This window comes from Dryobates pubescens, chromosome 9, assembly GCF_014839835.1.
Source record: "Dryobates pubescens isolate bDryPub1 chromosome 9, bDryPub1.pri, whole genome shotgun sequence".
Taxonomy (NCBI): domain Eukaryota; kingdom Metazoa; phylum Chordata; class Aves; order Piciformes; family Picidae; genus Dryobates; species Dryobates pubescens.
In genome coordinates this window covers 32,888,666-32,906,930 of record NC_071620.1, presented here as the reverse complement: position 1 = coordinate 32,906,930, position 18,265 = coordinate 32,888,666, and the positions used below count along the sequence as shown (strand labels likewise).

The 18,265-nt window shown below is 43.2% G+C and overlaps 1 protein-coding gene across 1 annotated transcript in view; it reads left to right on the top strand.

Moving 5' to 3' along the window:
* RNF144B (ring finger protein 144B) overlaps nucleotides 1-6,079 on the top strand; it is a 49,164-nt gene extending 43,085 nt beyond the window's left edge. Inside the window, exons 5-8 of the mRNA XM_009906577.2 lie at nucleotides 2,318-2,522; nucleotides 3,515-3,659; nucleotides 5,370-5,459; nucleotides 5,656-6,079. Of these exons, the coding sequence (XP_009904879.1) occupies nucleotides 2,318-2,522; nucleotides 3,515-3,659; nucleotides 5,370-5,459; nucleotides 5,656-5,796 (581 nt within the window). The 3' untranslated portion in view covers nucleotides 5,797-6,079. The remainder of the gene's footprint in view (nucleotides 1-2,317; nucleotides 2,523-3,514; nucleotides 3,660-5,369; nucleotides 5,460-5,655) is intronic.
* Nucleotides 6,080-18,265: the final 12,186 nt, after the last annotated feature.

Below are 18,265 nucleotides of genomic sequence, written 5' to 3'. Positions count from 1 at the left end.
TGTTCAGTCATATCATATTATGCCAATTACACTATTGTTACCTGGAGGCCCCTTGAGTCCGCTCTCATCATTCAACAAATCTCTGCTTTTGTGCCTCATCTCCAAAGAGGTTATAAGAGGTTTGCTGTGAATGATAAACTGACCAGTGATTTTTTTCTGCTGCCCAGTACTTGCCAGAAGTCTCCAGTACCCAGGCTTGGATTCTGTCCACAATCAAAAATGCACTTTGGAATGTATGGCATGAACTCCCATCCTCATAGTAATTTCTACCTTCTCCATGCTCTTCCAACAGAGCAACTCTAAGATTAGATATATAGATGATACAGGTGTTTTGCTGGCACTGCCTCAATTATAGATGACAGACATTGCCATGGATGTAGAAATTCTCTATAGCTGTCAGAGCATTCTGACACAGACTTAAAAATTACCTGAAGTCATCAGAGCCTTGTGTACTTGTGTGTCCTGCAGCCAGCAGAGAAGGTGATCATCCTGATGCAGTTCCTCACTCTAAATGTTCTGGATAAGTGGGAGGAAGGGATGGCTTTAGACAAACTGGAGTTTGTCAAGGTATAGCATAGTGAAGGAGAATTGAGGTTTTAGTGTACTTTAGGTGATGAGTTCTGTGGGGTGTCCTTCTCCCTGGATGTTCATGCATATGTATGTAAATGCTAGAGAGCCTGGGAGAGAATTTTACTACTTTGAACACATTTCTAGTTGTACACTTCCTAATTTCTGAGTATCTGGACGCTGAATTGATACCACTGTTTTTCATGCTGACTGGAGCATCTGCTAGATACAGATCCACCAGCCCCCTTCACTGTGGGCTACTGGCAACCTCCAGCAAAGAAGTAGTGCAGGCAGGGGCTGTGTGCATTGGAGGAAGTGCCTTCAACTATTTCAGCAAACTTTGCCACAGAATATGTCTTGGGGCCCTTCTGCAGCCTTTTATTTCAAGTGGAACAATGTATTATCTGCTGGAGGTACAGAGAACATTACAATGCCTGTTGACATCTCACAGTCAGGGTTTTCCACCTGTTTCTGAGACATCCCCTCCATCTATTTATTTTCAGTATTGGTACCAGAGAAGGAAAGGCAGATAGCTATTACAGGAACAACAGTCTTTTCCTAAGGAGGCTCTGCAGAATAGGAGTGTTTGGCTGCACCTGAGGGACTTGGACATGGGGTTGGAGCACCTCTGCTATGAAGAGAGGCTGAGGGAGCTGGGGTTGTTCAGCCTGGAGAAGGGGAGGCTCTGGGGAGACCTAATAGCGGCCTTCCAGTACCTGAAGGAGGCCTACAAGAAGGATGGAGAGAGACTGTTTGCAAAGGCCTGAAGTGCTAGGACCAAGAGTCAATGGCTTCAAACTAGAGAAGAGCCGATTTAGATTGGATGTTAGGAACAGGTTCTTTACTGTGAGGCTGGTGGAACACTGGAACAGGTTGCCTGGGGAGGTGGTTGGGGTCCCATCCCTGGAGATAATCAGAGTGGGGCTCGACAGGGCTCTGGACAGCCTGATCTAGTTGAGAATGCCTCTGCTTACTGCAGAAGGGGTTGGACTAGATGGCCTTTGGAGGTCCTTTGCAACCCAGATCATAGAATCAATAAAGTTGGAAAAGACCTCAAAGATCACCAAGTCCAACCTGTCACCCATTCTGTGACTTGTGCCAGCAGAACGCACACACACCTTGGACAGCCCTAACAATGAAGTTTTTCAGCTGGATTTCTGTTGCAAGCCCAAATTCCTTGAATAAAGGCTGGAATGTGAGAGGAAGAATCAACATTTATCATTCTCTGCCATGTGGTGATATCTGCAAATCAATGTCTCCACCCTGAATCTTGCTTTCACTGTTGTAATCTCATACCTGCCAAAGAACAATCATATTATAAAGTGAAAATCAGTTTGTAGGTAGAGGGCAGATATAAGGTATGGGAATTGACTTGGTATTAATGACAGTTCTTCTGCCATTTACATGAAAGCTAATGCATGGTGTGCACATGTGAGAGATGTGTCACAAGATGTGTACTTCTCAGCAAGCAGCCCTTATGTTCATCTTTTATATCTCCCTATAATGGCAAAATATATGTTTCACGTTGTATATTGCCATTCTTGCCATGCTTCCAGTGCAGCTGTCTTAGCAGAGCACAACTAGAGAGCTGCCTAAAGAGGAGGAGTAGGCCCAAATGCTTGTGGGTATCATGGGCACAGAGGGCTTCAGCTTTCACACCCACATGCAGAATTGGGACTTGCTTACCTAGTCACATACTGCTGGAATGAGAAGAGGATTGTGCAACCAGTTTCTCTCTGTTACGTTTCAGAAGTTCACTTGGATCCCCAGAGAATGTGGTGCCCTGCAGCTGACTGCCAAACGGTGTGCCATGTTGCACTGAGCGAGTCAGGAGCACCAGTGCCAGTGGAGTGCCCAGCTTGCCGCCTGACATTCTGCTCTTCTTGCAAGGAGGCCTGGCACCCACAGCGTCTATGCCAGGAAAACCTAACTACTCCAATACTAACTGAGCAGGGGTAAGAGGAGAACCCACAGAGGCAACATGATCTTTCTCTTCTTTTTGGCATGAAGGGCTATCTTTGTGCCTCGTGCTAGTTTCATTGAATTCATTCTCAGAGACTTTCCATTTCTCTTGACAGTTCCTAAACATAATTCCAATCTAAATATTAGTTAAATTATTAGTTGAAATTGGGTGCTTACCAAATCTGTGATGCCACTGACACTTCTGGTAGGTGAAACCCTTTGGGGCTTTGAATCTGCCTCCAGGCTTTGTTTGCAGGATTTGCATGCTAGAACTTTGACTTGTGCCCATAAGAAAAATCCAATACACTAATTTTCTGACATCCAAAGTTTGCTTATACTGTGACTAAGAAATCACCCCTGCTTAGTATTTATAGAATCTCATCATAGTTGACTCTTAACTCTTACACAGAGTGTAAGATGTCCCATTTGGTGTGAGACATCTGATTTAATCTCATTTTGCTTAGATATAAATAACTTACACGAAAGGTTGCATAAGACATTAATCTCCAGGGGAAAAAACCCAAAACAAAACACCCTTTTGTGTTTAAATTATATAATATCTGTGGCCATCCATCTTTGTTTTCAGAATCAGATTTGGTTCAGTCAAATGTGTTCAAAGTTTTCTATAATCTTTTGCAAGAAATGAAAGACACTGAAAAATCTAAACATTGTGCTTGCTAGAGACTTCACTGAATAGGAATGAGCCATGATTTGTCTTCTCTAGGTTTGATCTTTGGCTTTGGTGGAGCTGAGGGCTATTTACAGTACTGTAAATATTATGTAGCATGGAGTTTCACTTTTACATGCTCTTACACCTAGTAGTGAGAGTACTTCAGTGTATTGTACTGAATGCAACAAGCTTCATGCATTAAGATGACAACATTAGATGCTCTCTGAAATAATCACAGTATACATTAGGCAGTGGAGGTGAATATCAACAGTAACTACATTCCCATTTCACTTCAATATTTCCTTTTTCTTCTAGATCCCTTATTGGAACAGAGACAGAGGCACCAATTAAGCAGTGCCCAGTTTGCCGGATATATATTGAGCGAAATGAGGGATGTGCTCAGATGATGTGCAAGAACTGCAAGCACACATTTTGCTGGTACTGTCTACAGAACTTGGATGTAAGTGCTGCAACAAAAAGCAGCTAGTTAAAGGGTAATGTGGTTGAGGCTATTATGAGGCCCTGTACAACCTCTCCACCAATTTGCTGATATCCTAGTGTAGGTTTTAACTCAGTTCAGCTTCTTACTTAATTTTTTGCCTCTCATTCATTGAGTGCTTTTTATTTATATCAACATTCTACTCCTATAAAGGATTATACCCATCGTGTGTAGGTCCTGTGCTAGGTCTTTGAGTGAAACGGGACAGACTGGCTCTTTCTGGAGGTCCGTTCCAGCACTTTGTCTCATTCCCTCTTCCAGTGCAGTAAAGTTAGTTTGTTTGAGAGCTGGAAGTGTACTTGACCTGCTCCAACTGCAGCAGTCACAGCCTGTCCAAAAACTGGTATGATACTGGGTGAAGGGGGTTGTTTCATGGACAGGTGTGTTAAGAGCTCATGTGGTATTAGGTCACCTTTACTACTCAATCTCTAGTGCCATGTTGGCTGAAGAGAGGAATTAGTTAGTAGGCTTGAGGATAAAAATGTTGGATTATGAACATGAACTATGAAGCACAGGTTGCTATTTATTTATCAGGCGACACCAACTAGTCTCAACTAGTATCAACTTGAAGCGTCCACGCAGGATTATGAGTAGAGAATGTAATGTGCTTGTGTATATGACAGCTCACTTTTTGGCATAGTCATCAGTAACAACTGTGGGAGTGTGAAAATTACTCGACATAAAATGTTAGATGCTGCTTGGCTTTTGTTTTCTTCCTTATTGTATTTCACAGCCAGAAACTGATGAAACTTCCTCATTCTTCATCCTTCCTTTTCTCAGTATGCTAAGCAGGTTTCACTTAGTGTTATGTCCTCATTTATATGTGTGTGAACGTGCTTCCTCAACACGAGTCTTACGCCCTGCCTCAGAGTGCATACAGTACGCAGTGATTGCTTAACACCGCGCTGAACTGGAAGACTGTCAGATTCTCACAGACTCCACAGACACACTCATACCAAGTTATTATCAGTTCAAAGGAGGAAGAAAAAACAAACTGTTGTGGTGTGATTCCAGTGTAGTTTTTCTAAATGTAGAGGGTTACAAGAGGTCCAGGTGTAGACGAAGGTAATACCTGCCAAAGCCAAGAGTATGACTGAGGAACGAAAGAGGAAGCAGGCTCAGATTACAGCACAGCTAGCTGGGTGAGGGTAATGCAGGGTATTAGTCACCTTCTGAAGAAGAAATGGATTCTTTAAGTATTACTGGGAAAAGAGAAAGGAAACAGGGATTTCTTGCTTTTATAATCTTCCTATTGAGCCTAGGAAGAAAATTACTATAAAATGAGAGATAGCAGGAGAACAGAGGGTAGACAACCTCAGGAGTATGATCCCTCAAATTGCTAGTTTTCAGAAATACCTGTTGTTTACAGGCCCCTTAATCATCACCAAATTACAGACTAGGGACTTGTGCAATAGGTGCAGTGCATATGCTCCTGCTTTTTAAAAGCAGGGGAGGGAGAGATGCTACACAATGGCTGAGGTCCCAAACACTCCACGCTTCTTGAAACTGCAAGAAGTTTCTCTAAATAATTATTTGAAAGACAGATGAACTTGTCTGCTGGCAGCTGGTAATTTACAAGCAGCGTTAGGAAAGTTGTATTTCCAGTCCTGCCTTGAACCATTCCCTGCAGTACTGTAACCTGCTCTTACAGCTTCTCCTTCTGTTTTCCAGAATGATATCTTCTTAAGGCACTATGACAGAGGCCCTTGCAGAAACAAGCTGGGGCACTCGCGGGCTTCAGTGATGTGGAACCGAACACAGGTGTGTTCCCTGTCGGCTTAGCAGAGCTCTCGTGCTTGTGTGAATCAAAGAGATTTTACTCTTCAGTGAAGGACTGAGATGATTATTTTCATGTTTTCATCTATCTTCTGTCACCTATGCTGTGCTTATGTATGATAACTTGTATTTTGTTTTCCACATTAGCTAAACACATGTTTTTCACCACCATGTTTTTCAGGTTGTGGGGATCCTTGTTGGACTAGGTATCATAGCACTGGTGACCTCTCCCTTGCTGCTTGTGGCATCTCCCTGCATCATCTGCTGCATTTGCAAGTCTTGCCGAAGCAAAAAGAAAAAACATAGCCCACCAACAACCTAAAGCTCTGTCTGTTTGAGCCTCCGTCTGTACAGCATATGTGGGAAAGCACAATGGTTGTATTTCGGTGCCATACCTACCAAATAATACTCCTTTTTCTGCCAATTCTGAGGTTAAGTGCCTATTCTTTACAGGCTACTCTATCACTAACCAGTCCCAGTGAAAAGTCTAGATAATTGTGCAGTACATAGGGTATAAGTTTTTGCTTCATTAAAGGAAAATGGGACACTATTTGGTAGTCCACACTCTTAAATATGAGACCTCTAAAATGTTACCATCGTCATCAGCTGCAGTATTACTTTGCCCTTGCAGCCCCAGTTGTTACTGTCATGTTTTCTGTAGGTTCTTCTTGATGCTCAGATTTCTCAGAAAGTTGTGGGTATTTTAGAAAAAGAGGAGAGGGAGAAGCCTGATGAAGTTCTTCTGTCAGCAAGCTTGTGTCCAGTTAAAGGTAACAAGATGTTAAGAAATGTATTTGACAGTTTCCTGTCAACTGGCTGCCATGGCATTTCTTTCAGAATTGAAATCAATTTGATTTATACTGTTGATCTCAATTAAAGAAGTAAAAACCAACAAAACTATTTCCATCTAAGATAGGGCACTCCTTTGAGCAACTGGACTATCTTAAGAAAACTGTTATTTTCTCAGATCAAACATGACAGATCTACCTGGAAATATTAGGAGTGTGCATATCCCCTGCCATTGGACATGCCTTTTGTCAGTAGTATGTAGTGAACTTGCCATGAAGCTAATATTTTAAGAAAGGCCATGATGGAGTTCTCCTCTATAGATTTTTCAGATCCTACCTGGACACATTCCTGTGTCACCTGACCTAGGTGACAGGAGGGTTGAACTGGATCGCCAGAGATCCCTTCCAATTCTTACCATTCTGTGATACAGCTCCTAATTTGTGTGTGGTATTGGGATCTTGATTATGTGTTATGTAGGGTGGCTGCATGTGCATGGATATACCAAGTACATCATGCACAGTTTCTTTTCTAGGTGATGGTCAGTGTATTTTTTCAACAATGTACATCAGGTGGCAGCAAGTACCCTGTTAAAGACTGATTCGGACCAGGCTAAGCCAAACCCTCCTTTAAACCTTATGAACATGCTGAAGTGAAGTGGGTATTTTTTTCTGTCCCACTCAAGGTTAACAAACTCCGTTATCAACAATTTTTAGTTACTCTAAATCTGAAAGGATGTAATTTATTGAACCCTTCATTTTAATTTGGTGCCTCACCACTGAACTGATTCCCCCTCTCCGTTATACCTGTTCACTGAAACCTCACTAAAGAGCTGGAGTCACCCCCAGGCTTAGCTCCCTGGTGTTTATTTCCTTAAAGGCTGGTGCTCCTGACAACAGTGGCCAGTGATGGCTTTAGTTCTGGACTTCCGTCTGTGCATTATCTGTGGGAATTGATACGAGTTTGCACTATAGAATCCATTGTAATTCCAACCCCCTTTTGATAAGGGCTGCAAGGTTTTAAATGAGGTACTCAGCCTGAGTGTTGTGTCACACTCACCCTCCACTGATCTGCCCTCCTCCAAGCAAGGCACCTGAGGAGTGTTGTCAAGAGCATCTTTGCTATTGCATTTGGCTGAGCCTCGGGAACTTTGCCTTCTTGGCAGCCGTAAATGTGACCTTTTTTGTGTTTAACTTTGATCTCTGGTTACTGTAACAGAAGTGGTAAATGTTCTTGTTTTGAGAAAGTGTAGTCTGTTGAGCAGACTAGCAGGGACAAAAGCCTTAAATTATATTGTCTGTTTTACTTTTTAACTGATTTCTTTTATAAATACTGTCTGACTTTGCTACCAGTCGTGACTGGAGGGCAGGCATTACTGCCAGTGTTGAAAGGCTATATTTATTCTCCATCCACAGCTTCAAAGGGAAGCAGAAAGGTAGTCAGTACATTCTAAATACAGAGTGCAATGCAGGCAAATGCAATTTATAATAAACAGAATGCTTTCTTTATGTGTTTTCTTTAAGAGTGATAATGATAAAGCTAGAGGGTACTTGTGACAGATTAGAGTGTCCAGCCCTTGGCTTTGTGCTGTTTTTCTACCTATGTTTTTATGGCACTACTGTCATTTCTATTTTATTTATGAACTTGCAGTTGAGAATCTTACTTTAAGGAAGCCTCAAGGACAAAGACACAGGAGCTGTACAGACGAGCATTGCAATGTACCAATATCCCTTGCACGTTAAAATTTGTGGGGTTTTCACGTCTCGTGGCTTTACCAATGCACCCTGTGCTAGCCTGGTTTATTTCCTTGTCCTCTTCCTCTTTGCCTTATCCTTTTTTTGCTAAACTGCCTAATGGAATTAAGGTGTCTCATGGTTTGTTTTTTTTTTATTCATTAATATTGCTCTGTTAATGAAGCTGCCAAGTTCTTTCCTCTGTTAAAGAAACACAACTGATAGCAATTGTCTTGCCCAGGATGCACCAATGGACACAAAGTCACCATTTGTATTGTAGTGCAAATTCAACCTTTTTTTGGTTTCTTAAGTATTTTTTACAGTCAATGCAGATCTCTCCCTAGAGTGGGAATTTGATTAAACTATATGAAGGATAATATTTTATAAAAGCACTGCACACACATGTAAAGTCTGGAAAAACAACATTATTCCATTTACATTTAATTCCTCAGTTTGAGTTCAGATTAACTCCTTTCAGAGGCTAATTCCTACAGAGCAGAAGGGATATATGTCTTTTCCACGTGCACTTTTTATTGCTGGTGCCAGTCTAAGTGCCTGGCGGAGGCACCAAAAGCAGTAGAAATTCAGTAGGCAGGTGTTAGCACAACCAGAATGTCCACCCAAGCATCTAAGGAGCTCATATGTGGATTAGTACCAGTGGCCCAGGCTTTAGTTGGAGGTCTTTCTGTAACAGTGTGATAAGGAGAGCAGAAGCTACAGGCACACCTTCCACTGGCCATGTAGATGGAACAAATTGACCAAGACTGAAATACTTCAGAGCTTGAAAGAGAAGTCTTATGAAGATGAGTTTCTTGAAAAGCCTGTGTCCAGTGCACCATGGGAGAGAACACTTGAGAACTTAACCCATTTGGACATGTTAACTCTGTTGACTGGAGCTGTACCTGTGCTGAAGTGGTGGGAGGAGTGGTGCCTGTTGCTTTCTTCTCCAGAAGGCAGCTATTTTGCACCACTGGTCCAGAGAACCAGTTTAGTGAGAACCTTTTTACAGCGTTGGGTTTTGTTGGTTTTTTTTTCAGTTTGGTATTTAACTTCATAAGAAAATGTCACTTTGTAAGAGACTCATTGCAAGCATGACAAATAATGCTAACACAAATTAGAGGGAAAAAAAGGGGACTCCAACTACTTGTGACTTCTAAATGAATGTAGCTGTAAATCCACCCTTGAACTCCACCAGTGTGATGTGGTGCATGTTAGTACCAGGCTTTCACCCTTTTTACCATCTTGCTTCTTTCCTCTGTGGCAGGGGGCTGGTGTGGGGGTAGCACCCAGGGAAGAGCTCAGGGCTGTACAGCACACCACCCACCCTGCCTCCATCACCAGTTTGCCCTGGGGCCTTTAACTGAGGGACACATTGGGGTTTTTAGGCTGGTTGCATTGCATTGACAGTGGTCCACAGACATCTCTCTCCCTTGGGAAACAAAAGTGACAACTACAGTATTCCCTCTGAAGCAAGGGCATTCAGCCCTTCTGAAAATGGGGCTCTAAATGTTTAAAGGTCAGATTCTGAAATTGGAGACCAGTGCTGGAAATCTGGATTTTTATTGCAGTTGGTTGCACTTCTCCATGGCCACATACTTCACTGTAATTTCCCAGCTGTCTCTGAAGCTGTATAAAATATAGCTGAGGATCCAGGCCAGCATATCATGTCCATGTGTTAAAATGAGGATAATTCCTGCTTACAGAGTCACCTGTCAATAAAAGGAAAATACCTGTCATGCTATAGCATAAATACTTCCCTGCAGTATTTATTCTAGAACTGTTTGGTATAGTTACTGCTTCTGTTCAATAATAGATAATTTATTAAAGATGGGGTTACTTACCCCAAAGACAGGCATGAGGGGTAGCAGTAATTAATGTTTCTGCAGTGCTTTAATGATGCTAAATGCTATTTACTGTTGTCTGTCCAGTAATATAAAGTCCAAAGATAAGTTAAAAACTTTTACTCAAATGGGCTAAGGGTAGCTGGATCTTACCTTTATATTTGCTTGAAGATATACAAGTAGGCAGAAATCCTCTGCATTTCCACAATGGGACAGTGAAATTGGCTTTAGGCTGCTCTGTTTTCTGTTACCACAGAGGGTGGCTGTGTTATAGTGCCTACCACTTTAAAAAATTGAAGTCTGTTTTGCACTGTAATCTCCCTTCTCCCAGTCACTCTCATCTTTCTCAAACAAATTCCTTTTGAGATCTTATTTTTCGTCCACTCTCTCAGACCAAAGATTCTTGAAGTGAAATTAGTAGATTTCTTTGTATGAGGATAAAAACCTTCCAACAATTTTCTCACAGGTTTTAATAAGAAATTTGATGCTGAGGTAAATGGCCAAAGATAGAAATCCCAAACGTGACTTGTTTAGAAAAACTCATTCAGAGTGAAGAAGTTGTCCTGAAAGACCTGAATAAGGACTGCTTTGTTAGAGCTCATAGGTAAAGAAACCCTACAGCTTTTCAGCTTCACAGGAGAAATGCTGCTATTGTTGAGCAGACCTTTTTGGAAATGTGCTGGGAAAAGAAAAATTGACATTAGGGCCACGAGGATGAGCAGAGGGCTGGAGCACCTCTCCTATGAGGACAGACTGAAAGAGTTGGGGCTGTTCAGTCTGGAGAAGAGAAGGCTCCAAGGTGACCTAATTGTGGCCTTCCAGTATCTGAAGGGGGCCTGCAAGAAGGCTGGGGAGAGACTTTTCAGGATATCAGGTAGTGATAGGACTAGGGGGAATGGAATGAAGCTGGAGGTGGGGAGATTCAGACTGGACGTGAGGAGGAAGTTCTTCACCATGAGAGTGGTGAAGCCCTGGAATGGGTTGTCCAGGGAGGTGGTTGGGGCCCTGTCCCTGGAGGTGTTTAAGACCAGGCTGGATGAGGCTCTGGCCAGCCTGATCTAGCGTGGGGTGTCCCTGCCCATGGCAGGGGGGCTGGAACTAGATGATCCTTGTGGTCTCTTCCAAGCCTGACAGATACTATGACATCCTATATACATATTTTTATTGCCTAAATCAAAACCCCTATCTTCTGTGTGGCTTCATATTTTTGGGATTCAAGCCCCCCTGGAATCCTTCTAAGGCATCCTTATATAATGAGATAATTTTAAAAAGCATCAATAGGAAAGATCAACAGAGTGTACTGGTTGTAAAGACATCTCACACCTGAGCATGCAGGATCAGACCCTAATTCCCTAATTCATGTGGTGGGCAAATTTACCTCTTCTGGAATAATGAGAGTTGATTCTACTGTGGTCTACCTTACTGCTAAGATTCTGGAAAACTTCAGCCTAACTTATTTGTTGTCTAGTTAGTAGAGTAACAGAGACTGAGATGAACAGTTGTGCTGAACAGAAAGCCCAAAGGTCCATTTTGTGTCACTACACTCAAGCTACCCAGAACCAATGTGTTTTTATAATTTAGAACTACATTTTACACTACTCACATGTATTTTATAATTAGTAATTATAAAGTACTCATTTTTAAACAGCATTTTATAGATTTCTTTTAGTTCCATTCATACTGGAATCACTTTCTTTTCTGCTTCCCATGGAGAAGGTCGTGGTGTTCCTGAAAGGGTAAATTCCTATGATTTGGTGCAACCCACAGCAAAAGTTTACTTTTATTTTTCAGTTGTATCAGAGGTTTTGTTATGATGCCTCAAGTTAATTAGTTCTTTGAATCAAGCAAATTTCTGTTGTTAGGAGAGTCAGTTGCCTACCAGGAATTTTAATGACTGTCATAATTTGGGCTATACAAGATGATGTTGGTTGACAAGGTCCACCAGCTTTTTAGAGGACACAAACCCACTCTTTCCCCTTCTGCCCAAGTGGCTTTGTCTTTTCTTGGCTGAAAATTATGGACTTCAGTCACTTGCTTGTGCCTTCTGGATGCCTAAGCAGAAGCAGCAGCTTCTGGTGGCCATGTGCCAGGAGATCCCAGACAGGTTGAATGTGTGAGTTGCTTGAATTTTAGGAAGGTGCCTAAGCTTTGTGGTTTGCTGGGGTCCATGCAGTGGGTGTGATGCACAGAGAACTGATCTGGGTGGCTTAGGAGTGCTGCCAGCTGTACAGCACTGCAGCCCTGGTGCTGGGCTGTCTCACTGTGCGTGTGCATATCCTGGAGTTTCTTCAAGGTCTCCAGCTGGCCCTTTCCAAAGCTAACTACCCAAACACAAAACTCCCCAGATTCCCCAGCAAATCTCTATTCCTTTAATTTCCTGGTTTGTGCTACTGGCCTTTTTTTCAGTTTCAAAGAAACCTCACTTCTGGTCAGTTATTTGGAGCTTGGCTCGTGCAAGCATTTGCTTTGCCCCGTGAGCAAGTCTTGTGAATGAAGAAAAGGAGAACTGTTGCATACTACATTGATGTTGGCATCATGGGCACCAAGGGTCACCTTGTGAGAACTGACTGGTGCAACACTGCTTATTTCTGAAACAAATGTGTGTTTTAAATGTGTGTGATTCAAAGTGTCCGAGTCTGACACTGAGTACTGGGGCGAACTGGCAGCAGCCATGGACCTCTGTCCTGCCCCCTCTGAGGCAGTGCTTAGCTCTGTGTGTTGCAGATGGAAGCACTGAGTTTAGCCAGGCTGTTTGGAGCACTTCCACCTCTTCCCAGTTTGAGGTCTCCTGGCTGGACTGATGCTGCCCTCAGATGCATGTGTTTGAAATAAAGGGTACTTTGTTGGTGTATGTGGTGAGTGATACAGCAGAAAGCAGCTTTGTGTCAGCAGGAGGAATCATGCTTCTCCCTGCAGGGCCAGCCCTTCTTCCCTGGGGGCTCATGTCCTGTGCTGTGGTGTGCAGGGCTGAAATCCTTGTCATCTAGATGCTGTTTCCTTGGTACTTGTTTAGGCTTACAATTTGTTTATCTGGGTGGTTTTTTCTTCTCCTCCAGGTAATACACTTTCTTCACCACTTTTCTTCTGGTGAAGGGCAAAAGGGTTTGATCTTTGTAAGATTTGTTAAAATATTTTTGTGTTTATAAGAGGAAAGCTGACATGTATAAAGAAGTAAGTGCTCTTGTAAATTTTCTGTTGTATGATTCAGCATTTAAGCATTTTACAGATGCAATTTTTTGCACTCTCTCTGCATATATTCATGAAAAAAATGTATTTATTTTCCACCTTCAAGGTTTACTTTGGGTTTTTGTTTCTTAAAATGTTACAAAATGCCATATGTCCAACATGATAAAATCAGTGTAAAGACATTGTCTCACTTTGTTGTGATTCTTAAGTGCCTTTAAAAAGATGAACATAGAACATTTATGGGAAGAAACTGAACACATGTGGGGTGCTTTGATCCTCGAGGTCTCTTCCAACCTTAGTGATACTGTGATACTGTGCTTAATGGGGATTTTGAGCATAAAAAGGGAAAGAAGAGGTGGGATCAGAACCTCAAGTGTTACTTGCTCAAAAGTAAATGACATTAAAATCATCTTAAAGAGAGTGGGGCAGCCTCTGAGTTAGCTCTGGGCTAGCTGAATGCAGACACCACAGCGCCAGAGGGGTTTGCTCTCTGTAGGTGGGGTGCAGGGTTACTGTAAAGCTACTCCCTTGCACAGACATGGAGTCTGCAACCTAGAGCTTACCAGGAATAATCCAGAGGACCTTAGGCTGGAGGGGGCATACATGGAAGGCTGCACAAAGAGAAGTCTGCTGCTTCAGACTACCTTTTTGCTTCCCTTGCTCCCTCAAGCCTCCCTGTCTTTGTAATAGTTTGGTCTCCTGCTCTGCATTTCTGAAGGACATAATCAAACTATGCCCTGCCATGGAATTTCAGACAGATGTGCTCCTTAGTTTTCTCACACACCCACATCCTGCAGTGCTTAACAAGACAAAACCACAGCTGTGTTTTTAAGCATCACATATTAAGTTGATGTTTACTATTAAATATTGGAATGGGCTGCCCAGGGAGGTGGTGGAGTCACTGTCCCTGGAGGTGTTCAAGAGGGCGTTGGACGTGGCACTTGGTGCCATGGTCTAGTCATGAGGTCTGTGGTGACAGGTTGGACTCGATGATCTTGGAGGTCTCTTCCAACCTTGGTGATACTGTGATAACTGTGATTTTTCACCTCAGCTACAATCACTCAGCATCCAAAGGTAGAAGTTTCTACCTGGGTGACATCCTTGAAAACCCAACGTACCATCTGTGGGGCTTTTCATCTCAAAAAGTTATCTGAAAGGTCTCGAGAGTTGTGCTCCTGAGGACACATTTCCTGGATGAGGGTCGAGGAGAATGTCACCATTGTCACCTACAGCTCAAAACTTTGGTCACGTGTGTACATTTTTTCCCTCACCAGTTTGCTCAGAGTAAATTCAGCACTGATGTTGCTCCATTTAAACAGAGTCGTCTCATTGATGGTATTTTATTTCCTGCCAAGGCTCTGTGAACGCTCACCAAAGCAGTGGGACGTGGGCACACAGGTGACATATTGCAGCTGACTGAAGGTTTCCGGCATGGCACTGCTTTTCCTTCAGAGGATCTTGCTGATTACCAAGGAACCGGTTTTGCAGGGGGAACGTGTCAGTTCTGTCAGACTCGTGATGGACACCAGCTGCTGGCAGCTAACATACCTGGTGCCCTGCCAGCCTACCAGCTGCCAGTGGTGGGCAAACTGCCCAGCTCCCCACCTGCTAGATGGGTGACTGCCAGTTCCTCACCCGGCAACTTTCAAGAAAAACCTCAGCAATTCTTTCCCAAGGAAAACAACAAAATAGGGGAAAAAAAAAAAAAAAAAGACATTTCTGAGTGTCTCTGACATTTAAAAAATTCCAGCTCAGATGAATCTGTGCAGTTGTCATGAGAGCTGAATGTCCAGGGACCCCACAACTTACGTGTGCTGATATCTTTTTCTATGCATGCTTGTTTCTTCAACAAAAATGAGAAGTAATTACCACATTCAATTCAGTCTCTTAATGCATCTGGAGAACTGTCACTTGCCACTACTCCTGCTGACCTAAACATCTTCTAACCAGTTTTGAAAAGAAGAAAGAAAACTAAAAATTAAATGGCTTCAATGTACAATTTGCCCCAGAGTTCCTAGCCATGAAGGCCACTTTTCTTCACCAGCCTCTTATTCCAAATCCCTGGGTTTTAAACTCCTCGTGTTTTGAGGTTACAAAAGATGTCATTTACCTTCTTAACCTCTGTGTGTTTAACAGCCATTCTCTCACCCACACCCCCTTCTTTACAGGGGCGAGTGTTGCCTTAAACACCACCCTCAGCCTGATCCACTTTCCAGTTTGACAAACACCAACTACACCACCCTCATAAAACACCTCCTCTGGTCTGCCAGTAAGCAAGTTGACATCTTTGCTCTGGGGTGACCCTGCAGCTGCTGCTGCCCACCCTATCATCATTCTGTCATGCTTCTCCATGGGGCCTGTGACTCCTCCTAGGGATGTTTACTCCTCTGAATGTGTTGATGAACCCAGAAGGGTTGCCCTTGCAAGAACATTTCCCAGCAGCCTTTAAGCCTGCAGCCTGCATGGCAGCTCCTTTCTCTTTCAAGCTTCATAACACTTCCAGTCTGAAAATGCATCACTGAACATTGTAACAAACACCCTTTTATTTCTACAGAGCTTTCCAGGAATGTCTCAGAATTAAACAACAACTAACCAACCAAATCAAACAAACCAAAACCAAATACAAAACCAACCAAACAAATGAGAAGCCAAAGCCACCCACAAACCCCTACTTTTTCAGAGCAAACACTTTTCATTTTGTACCATGGTAAGCTCTCACAGGGGACCTCTCGGGCTGAGCTTCTCAACCCAAAGCCTGCCTTGTTAGCACCTATATAGAGAGCAATGTCTCCAGCCACTGTCATGCTGAGCCTCATAGATATCTGACAGGCAAACTCAAGGCTACAAATCTCTACTGATATTCAACATGAAAGTCAAATCTTTTCTTGTCACTCCTTAACCTGAGCTAAAGCAGGTCTAGTAAGTGGGGCACCTAGCAATAGGTACACTTTAAAATTCAGCAGGGATGTTGGAATATGTGCTAGGTTTTAGAGCTCATGAGCAACAGCCCAGTGCTCACACCTGTCTGAAGATAAACCCATACTTTAGCTAAAAAAGGAAAACTGCAGGATATCTGACTTCTCAAACTGAGGCTGCAGAAAGTTTCCACAGAAGGGTTAGAGTGCAGCTTCTGAGCAAGAGACTCCCTGGTCTTTTTCCTTAGTAGCACCATGTAGCAAAGAATTGAAAAATCCTTCCTGATGCTGTTCTCTTATTAGCACAGTCCATTAGCAGGCCCAGTGGGTAATTTCATAGTCTTGCCTTCTTGAGATCCATGCCAGTGTCAAAATGTCAGACTTTGAGAAAGCCTGGAGGACTGACCAATTAGGGAGTAATTGAATTTTCCTGTGTCTTGGCTAATGAATTGAATTTAATCCCAGGTGAGGGCAGGTGCCTAGGGTAGTTTGTGTTGCTGCTGGCTGTGGGAAGCAAGAGGCTCTGCTCCATTCTAACAGCTGCTTCTCACCCTGAGCATCACAACTAGTGGAGAAGCTGCCTCGGGAGCTGTTGGGTTTCCCCTGGTGAGTGTGCCTGAGTAGCTCTTTGTCTAGTTAAGTCTGAGATGGGGGTCGGCAGGTCAGGCCTCAGAGGACACTGGGCATGTCCCGTGAAGGTGCTCAGAAGCACCACTCTAGATATGAGAGGAGGTAGTTCAGGGCCTTGAGGCTAGCTCAGCTGGATGATTCTTGAGAAGGCTTTGAGGGTTTTTAGCTTTATCTGTTCCCATTTAGTTGGTTTTTTTTTTCTTTCTTTCTTTCTGGTCTCTCTGGGACCCCCAGGCAGAATGGATGGTGGAATATGTAATGGGAAAGATGAAGGGAAGACTTGCACTTCCAAGAGAGGGAAATTTATCTAGGTTTGGATATATTTTATTCAATTTTGCTGCCCTAAAACTTCATGTGTTTAGCTGTTGCCTGGAAGGGATGTTGTTCCTGATGGTCTTCCAGCTGGAGAAGCCTTGTAGGGACAGCTAAGTATGTGCTACTATAGTGCCAGTGATGCTACAGGGGGATAATGCCATTTAAACAACATAATTGGAATGGAAAGGAAACTTCCAGCTTTGCTCAGGCTATGAATTCAAACAAGTAAAATGTGACAGGCCCTGGGGCCTCCAGTCTGTGTCACCCACAAGTATGGATACAACAAGGGAGGCAGCTGTCTGTGGCTCCTCAGGGGCAATGATTTAAAAATAGTAACAGGGATGCTCTGGGCTGCACCTGGATTCAAGTCCCTCTCAGCTGGGTGAGGAAGAGCAGCAGGGATCAGTATAGGTATGGTGGCTCAGAAACCAGTGGAGTACTTCCGCTAGTCATGGATTGGGTGGGTTTTCCATTGGTCTCTTCTTCTGAGTTGTGTTATCTTCATATCACCTGATGTCCCCTGGTGTATAGTCTTGGGTACTCAGCTGCAGGAGGACTCTGGTAGGCAGGGTGGAGGCTTGGGGTGGCTGTAGGAAAACTTTCCTTTCTCAGCAACTGTGTAATATTCCTTTTGGTAATAGGTGAACATAAGACCCTTAATGGGAAGGTCATGAGTTCAAGCTTGCAGTGGGCACTGAATGTCCCCCACTCTGAGACTTCAGTCTGTATTGCCTGTAGCTTAGGTAAAGACACTAGTTAGATGAAGGTGTTCTGATTGAAGTTCACCTGGTGAATGTGACCATCTTATTAGTATATTTATGAAGATGAGTGATCACTGATATCCTATAAATCATCCTTTTAGGGGGCACTGCAGTGACTCAGTAACTTCTCTGATGTCAGGTCCCTCGTACAGATCTTGATGCATGTAGGTTTTCTTTCTGCCTCTTCTCTCCAGGTGTGTGCTGTAAGGTTCACACTGTCATAGACAGCAGTGACTGATGTGGTTGGGATGTGTGGGTATGAAATAATAGCTGTACTGAGCTGGCCTGATAGTGACAGCCCAGGTGGTGGGGACTCTGGTCCAAAATGCTTCAAAATACACATTGCCTAACTGGCATCTAAGAGCTAGTGACTGCAACACTAACTAGGGTGTTCTCTTACTGTTTAACACACACACACACAAAAGTATTAAAAATAAAATCAATTAGACAAAGTTAATGTTTCTTTTTCCTTCCTTCTGTGCCTGCAGATCTGCTCAAAACCTAATCTTTTTAGTTTGGGGAGCAGGTTTTCTGTGGTGTACCCTTGGCAGGAGTGACTGGGGTACACTCATTTGTGCTTGCCAGATACAACCTGTTTAGTTTGCAGGTCAGGAGCAGCTATGC